This window comes from Nuphar pumila, chromosome 1, assembly GCF_984573655.1.
Source record: "Nuphar pumila chromosome 1, dmNupPumi1.hap1.1, whole genome shotgun sequence".
Classification (NCBI taxonomy): domain Eukaryota; kingdom Viridiplantae; phylum Streptophyta; class Magnoliopsida; order Nymphaeales; family Nymphaeaceae; genus Nuphar; species Nuphar pumila.
The window spans coordinates 12,208,534-12,215,843 of NC_143249.1; the positions used below are offsets into that span (position 1 = coordinate 12,208,534).

The window sequence follows — 7,310 nt, forward strand, 5'->3', positions numbered from 1 at the left end:
CCACGATCCAATATTAGGATCCATATCACGTCATATAAAATATATATTAAATCAATTTAAATAATAAAATATATTTATTTAATAAAAATGCTTTTATTAACATTTTAAAATTAAGCAAAATTTGCGAGATATTCCTTCTTAGTAAAAGCAAAAGCATTAATTTAAAAAAATTCTTTTTTTTTTTTTGTACATTTGACCCTCTAGCTATAATCTAGCTGTCTGAAATAGTAGAAAACAACCCTTGAATCATGTTTTTCAGCATGTATATTGGATTTTTTAAGAGCTGAAAAATCTACGGTTTACAGTGTACTAAATTTTCAATCTTCCAAATAAAACAAATTTTTACACCAGAAAAATATGATTTAAAGATAGATTTTTACTGTTTGACCATGCTGGGCACATCCATGGGATCAGATTTGGTTAAAACGGCCTCTTGTAAATTTCAAATAAGATTTCTTACCTATCAAGGTAGCAAATATTAGGAATTTCAAGAGATTTCTTACCCACGAAGGAAGAAAATATTATCCTTTTAATGAAGAAAACAAGACCCTGATTGAAATGGCATTGAACAAAACCTGATTTTTAACAAACCCCGTTTGGACCAAAAACCCGATTTTTTTCTTAAACACTTAACAACAAGGCGCTCATACCCTCTCCAAATTTGTAAAAACCAGATTTTTGGCAATCCTGAACCTGGTTTGCCAAAAACCAACCGAGCACCTCCCAAATGGCCCATTGATAGATGAAACTAAAACCAAGGGTAATTTCACAAGCCCCAGCCCCCACATACCACGTTCTCTCTCTCTAGAGAGATCTAGATCCTCCGACAGGACACTGTGGGGCTGATGCTCAAAAGACGTGTCAAACATTCATGAAGACACACACGATTTCTTATCTTCACACAACCGTTCCCCACATACTTTCTCTCTCTAAAATATCTCTTAGATATTTCTCTAGAATATCTCTGTTTTCCTCAGATAATCTTGGCAACCAAGAAACAGATTTTGTTAGAGATCTGAGTTGGGTTTTGGTGGAGGATGGCTAAGAAGGAAATGGAAGTTGTGAAGGGGCTTGATCTTCAGAGGTACATGGGGCGTTGGTATGAGATTGCAAGTTTTCCTTCAAGGTTTCAGCCCAAGAATGGGATCAACACCAGGGCCACCTACACCCTCAATGATGATGGCACCATCCATGTGCTGAACGAGACGTGGTCAGATGGGAAGAGAGGGTACATAGAAGGGTCTGCATACAAGGCAGATCCCAATAGTGATGAGGCCAAGTTGAAGGTCAAGTTCTATGTGCCACCCTTCCTTCCAATCATTCCTGTGGTTGGGGACTACTGGGTTCTCTACATCGATCAAGACTACCAGTATGCTCTCATTGGTCAGCCCTCGAGGCGATATCTTTGGGTACTCTCTCTCTCTCTCTCTCTCTCTCTCTCTCTTGCTTGCACTTGTTTAAAGGTTTGGTTGTGCTAGCCAGATGCATATTTTCATTTGGGGTTTTCATCTACTGCTCATTTTTCATTACGACCAATTTTCTAATTTTGAATTAGTGGCCAAAATATGGACTATTTCTTATATTTTTTAAATGGAGTGTTTTTTTTCATAGCAAAGAAATTGATGTCCAGTCTGTGCATCAATCTGCAGGTATTGTGCAGGCAAACACATCTTGATGAAACAATCTACAATCAGCTGCTTGAGAAGGCCACAGAGCAGGGATACGACGTGTCGCACATCCACAAGACAACACAATCTGATCCACCTCCTGAATCAGGCCCAGTAGACACCAAGGGCTTTTGGTGGGTCAAGTCCATTTTGGGCAAATGATAGATGTGAGCTCCTTTCCTCTTCTTGTAAATGGTACCCTGAAAACCGGTTCCTAGATCTTTCATAAGCCCTTTATATGGGTGGTTTCCCTGTGTGGTGTGTCCTTAAAACCCCTAAAACTCTTTAGTTTGCACTCTATGAATTTTGTGGGTTGTGTTGCTTGAAATTTCTGTTGTGGTGATTGTACTAGTTTCTTTTAAGAATAAGCATGCAAAAAACTGCAGAAGCGTGTGAAAATAAAAAGAGCTTTTGGTGTTTAAACTCTTGTGATGAGGTTCATGGGCTCAGATTCTCAAATGGTTTGCCTGAAAATGCAAAAATCCCATACCGAACTGCCTTGAAATGGTTTGGCTAAATGGCCATGGATGCCACCCGTGGGTTTCGAACTTGTGACGTCTTGTCAACTTGCTGACATTCACAAGTTGCTCCTAGCAGATGAGCGGAGCCCTTGTGGACACATAAGCTGAAGATTTTAGTTGGTCCCAGTGATGACCCATTTTTATTATATCTCTTTTGCCCGATATCAGCTTCGATCCAACTTGACTGGCTATATTTATTTCTTAGATCCGACGAGATGGATCAAATTAAGTTTGGAAGCGGGTCGGATCTCGTATGGATTTGCAACCTTAGATGTTGCGATGATGCTGGTCTTACTGCCACTAGGCCCAACTGATGTAAATGTGATGGATGCAAGTCAAGCGTAGCAGAATGTATTGCTGTCAGGTTTAGATATGGATAAGTAAAATTTCGACAAACACAGACCAAATTAGTTATTCATCCCAATTTAAAATGTGTATTTTGCATGGAAATGGGTTTGGATTTGACGGATCCAGGTTTCAATTTAGAGTTTGGTTTGGATCCAAAATAGTATTTGGATTTCTCTCTTTCCCTATAAATACTCATTATAGGAGTTGTTTAGGGAGGTTGATTGGATTGAGACTCGTTATTTTTTCTTAATTTTATGCATTAGATAATTTATCAATTCCCATTGTTCTTGTATTTTGATAGTGCAGATTCGTAGTAGTGTAACTTAGTTGTTTCTTCGTGAATTGGGCAAACTGATTTGCATCAATAACCCAATAAAAAAAGAGAGGGTCTCTTGCTTGTCGAGTAGTCATAGTATGAGAAGGGCAGTTTCCAACCTTCACTCTCCAAAGTTTCATACTTGAGAACCCAAGCATAAGCATATCTCTCTCTCTCTCTCTCTCTCTCTGGGAAGCGAGCAAGATCATCCAACTCCAGTGGCTCGTCTGTGGCATTACTCCCTGATTTCTCCGAGACTACCATTGCTCTCTCTCACCTGAGCCCCCGCGACTCCCTCTCACCTGAGCCCCCGTGAACCTCACCGGGGTAGGGCCCCGGCACGCTCTCCTAAGCCCCGACCCTCCCTCGCCTGAGGCACGCCGGAGCCCCCTTACCTTGCTCTGCTAGGATGACCCCGACCCTGAGCCCCCGTGTCTCCCTGAACCTCACCGGCCCCGGCACGCTAACCTGAGCCCCAACCCTCCCTCGCCTGAGGCACGCCGGAGCCCCCTTACCTTGCTCTGAGCCCCAGTGTCTCCCTGATCCTCACCGGCTCCGGCACGCTCACCTGAGCCCCGATCCTCCCTCGCCTGAGGCACGCCGGAGCCCCCTTACCTTGCTCTGCTCTCTCTCTCTGTTAGGATGACCCCGACCCTGAGCCCCCGCGTCTCCCTGAAACACACCGGCCCCGGCACGCTCACCTGAGCCCCGACCCTCCCTCGCCGAGGCACGCCGGAGCCCCCTTACCTCCTAGCTTTCCCCTGACGACTCCTACCTCACTGTTTCCCTTTGAACCCCCTGATGCCTCGTTTCTCTCTCCCTGACTCTTTCCCTAAACCTCTCCAGCTCACCCGATCATCGTCTCACTCATCCCCTCGCCAAAGCAGAGCCTCCATCCATCGACCTCCTCTACAGCTACGCCCCGCCATCGCCCGACCTTAGGGTCACCCTCTGCAGCGTCGTCCCTCACTGCTTCGGAGCCACCATCGCCGAACCTCTGCAGCTTCTTCCCTCTCTGCATCGGAGCCACCATCACCTGCGTGCACTTCCACCTCTAGTGCTGCCCTCCTCTCCTCCTCATATTGCCGCCGTAGTGGACAGCCGCAGGAAGCCGCCCCTCTTCTCCCTTCGCTGCTGCGTGTGGGAGATGCCCAAACAGTGGGAAGGGAGGAACGATCGTGGGTGGTGACGACCTTCTCCGTGCGGGCTCTGCAGCGACGCTCATCGCCGCTAAGGAGCCACCGTCGGCAGACCTCCCCTGCACGACGCCCCTCGCTGTGCCAGAGCCACCATCGCTCGACCTCCTCTACAGCTACGCCCCGACCTTAGGGTCACCATCGCCGGACCTCTGCAGCGCCCTCCCTCACTGCATCGGAGCCACCATCGTCGGACCTCTGCAGCGTCTTCCCTCACCGCATCAGAGACATAACCAGCTGCAATCGCCTCGACCCCCCTCTGCAACCGTCCAACGTCCCTCCGCCAGCCAGGTGCTCTCTCTCCTTTCTTCCTCATGAGTCGCTTGCCGCGTGTTTTTTGGGGTCTTGCTTCTGATCGTTCCTTGGGAGCAAATCAGAGGGCCCTCCATTTCATTCATGATGCTCTTAATGACTGGGGCGCAGCATTCGCCCTTCGACGGTGGGGTTTCGATGTTGACCTGCCTTTCAGACTCAAGCATCAATTATTTTTCAATCTCTCGGATGTTCTTGGTTCATGCTTGGATGCAGGCTCTCTTCATATCTCGAACGTCAGAAAATTTATCCGTGCCGTTAGGAGAGAGCCTCTCGAAGCCTGTTCTGTCATGGCGCTGCTTGACCCGCCTTTCTTTTTTCGGGAGCTTCCGCATTGGGTCGCTGATCGGGGTTGGCAGCAGGTTCAATCTTCATGGCAACACTCTTTTTGTGCCCTTCGCACAAGATCTCAGTTGCGACGCGCTAGACCAGGAGACTGGTGGTGCGCATCATGTTTGTCTTTGAATTTTCAGAAACGCTTTGACTGCCATAGGTGTGGTTCATCTTTCCTTGCTCGTCGTCATCCTGTTTGGAAGCGAAAGCGAATAAATGCTCCTCACCAACATTCAACCGGGAAGCCTCTTGACTCCAACGAACCTTCTGTGTTGGGGACCCACTTTGCCTGTCAGAGTTCTAAGCGACCTTCGCGACGTACTTCTTTTTCGCCATGGGTGCAGATTGGAGATCTTCAGGAGCCGCTGACTTCTTTTCATGCCATTAAGATTGGGACTATCTGGGTCCCGATCCAGTTATCATATGCTCTGCCAAGGCAGCTTACCAGGAAATCTTGTTCTAATACGGTTCCGGCTTTATCATCTACATCTTCGACGTTCGTTGCCAAACCCAACACGTCTGCTCGACTTCTCGCTTCTCGCTTTCAACGGCCGTCGAACGTGCTGCTGGGGAGCCCTAAGATATCTGCCGCAACTAGTTCTGAATATTATCCTACTGGTGATAAGTCTATCATTATTCCACATGCTCATGCCCATCATGGTTTATCTGTTAGTGACTCTGTGCCTTACACGACTAGCGCCCCTTCTCGAGGTGGATTGGCAACTCGGTTAGACAGTCATGCTAAAGGTGAAAAAGGTCAATTTTGTCATCGTCTTTCATTATTTTTCCATTGAGGCGCTTTGATTATATGGCGGTTCACATTATGGCGTTTAATGCTCGTTCGACTGAGGCTCACAGATGCATGATTATTGGTTTATCGGTTCTTTTTTCTTTATCGCCGGTCGTTACTGAGGCCACTATTACTGCATCTACCGTCACTGATTCTGTGTGTAGTTCTTGGAGGTGTGAGGCTCTCCCAAGTGTGGCTCTCCCTTCCTCTCCACCTGTTCCTCGACAGTCCCCCCCTCTGTCGCCCTTGGGTGTTGAGGTTGAAGAGGCAGCCCGGATGCTTGATATCTCTCTCTCCTCAGCTCAGCTGCATCATATAACTGTCGATATAGTATCTACCATTTCGGTAGTCTCTACTATCCTAGGTGGCTCATTAGGTCCTTCACTTGATGTTGTCTCTGATCTAAGGGGTGATTCTCCCGGTCCTTCGAGGGCTACTCAACGTATGGGGGTTGTTCAGCACCGACAAGTTAGCAGTGGTAGTAGAAGCAAGAGGAGCAACCCACTCAATGTTACGACTTTCGATGGCAGGTCTCCAAGAAGGTCAGCGAGGTCACACACACCCCGGATTTTTCCAGATTGTGTGTCATGAAGTCTCTTTGCTGGAATATCAGGGGCTTGAATTGCCCCACTAAGCGTAGGTTTCTGGCGAATTGGGTTAGTCAGGAGAAGCCTGACCTGATTGCTATTTGTGAAACTAAGATGGATGAAGTTTCTCGCTCTGTTGCCTCTAGTATATGGAGGGGTGCTGACTATTTTTTTAAGCCTGCGGTCAACCATGCCGGTGGCATCCTTATTTTGGGGAAGCAATCTTTAAATATTTCTCAACTGGACATGGGTCTGTTTTCTTTGCCTGTTGCCTTCACTTTGCAAGACAGTGGCAGGAGGGTTGTGGTCACTGTTGTATATGGCCCTAATCACGCTGTCATGAGGCCTGCTTTCTGGAACGACTTAAATAGGATCGTCGTCTCAAACGGGGAGTACCATTTTCTTATGGGAGACTTTAATTGCCTTTTGTCTATTCAGGATTCTAATAACCCCGTTCTTCCAAATCCATCTATGCGAGGTTTTCAAGATTTTGTTCATCGGCATCACCTTTACCCAATCCCTTTTAGTGGGGAGCGTTACTCTTGGTCGAATAGGCGAATTCGCCCATGCTGCAGAGTTCTTGACAGGGTTTTTGTCACTCCAAATTTGCTGGATCTCATTCCAGATGTCAAATGTGTCTTGCTGGCTCCTTCTATCTCGGACCATGGTCAGTTAATCACTACTTGGGGGGGTGGTTTTAATTCCGCCAGGAGTTTTGTGTTTGAACAATGGTGGCTCCAGGAGCCAGATTTTCATACTATTATTTCAGACTCTTGGAACAAGCCCTCCAATGAGCAGTGGGCAGCTATCCGGTGTCATGAGAAGTTGTCTCGTCTCGCTAAGGATATCAAAGCTTGGCTCCATAATCGAGACGTGGTTAAATTTCAGCAAATGACTGCTTGGGAGCAAGAGATTTCAGCATTGTATCATACTATGTCTTCCCCGGAGTCTCTATCTGATTCACACTTGCAAAGTTTGCAGGCCAGATCTATTGAGTTATCAACGCTTTTGAAGAACTAGAGGGTCAAAGAGGAAATTAGATGGAAGCAACGGGCAAGGGTGAAATGGCTTGCGGCCGGAGACGGTAATACTAAATTTTTTCACTCATATGCTTCTCATCGTCATAGGAGGAATGTCATCCCATCAATCACCATTGGGAATGTTTCATTCCTTAATCAGCACATTATTTCAGCTGTCACTCAGTATTTCAAAGATTTATATTCTGTTTCACTTACTGCGA

The 7,310-nt window shown here is 46.7% G+C and overlaps 1 protein-coding gene across 1 annotated transcript; it reads left to right on the forward strand.

The window, feature by feature from the left end:
• The first annotated feature begins 943 nt into the window (after positions 1-943).
• LOC149847988 (temperature-induced lipocalin-1-like) lies at positions 944-2,090 on the forward strand. The gene is made up of 2 exons (XM_090012478.1): positions 944-1,409; positions 1,650-2,090. Exons 1-2 carry the CDS (start codon positions 1,038-1,040, stop codon positions 1,827-1,829), a joined length of 552 nt encoding a protein of 183 aa, XP_089868604.1. The 5' UTR covers positions 944-1,037; the 3' UTR covers positions 1,830-2,090.
• The last annotated feature ends 5,220 nt before the right edge of the window (positions 2,091-7,310 follow it).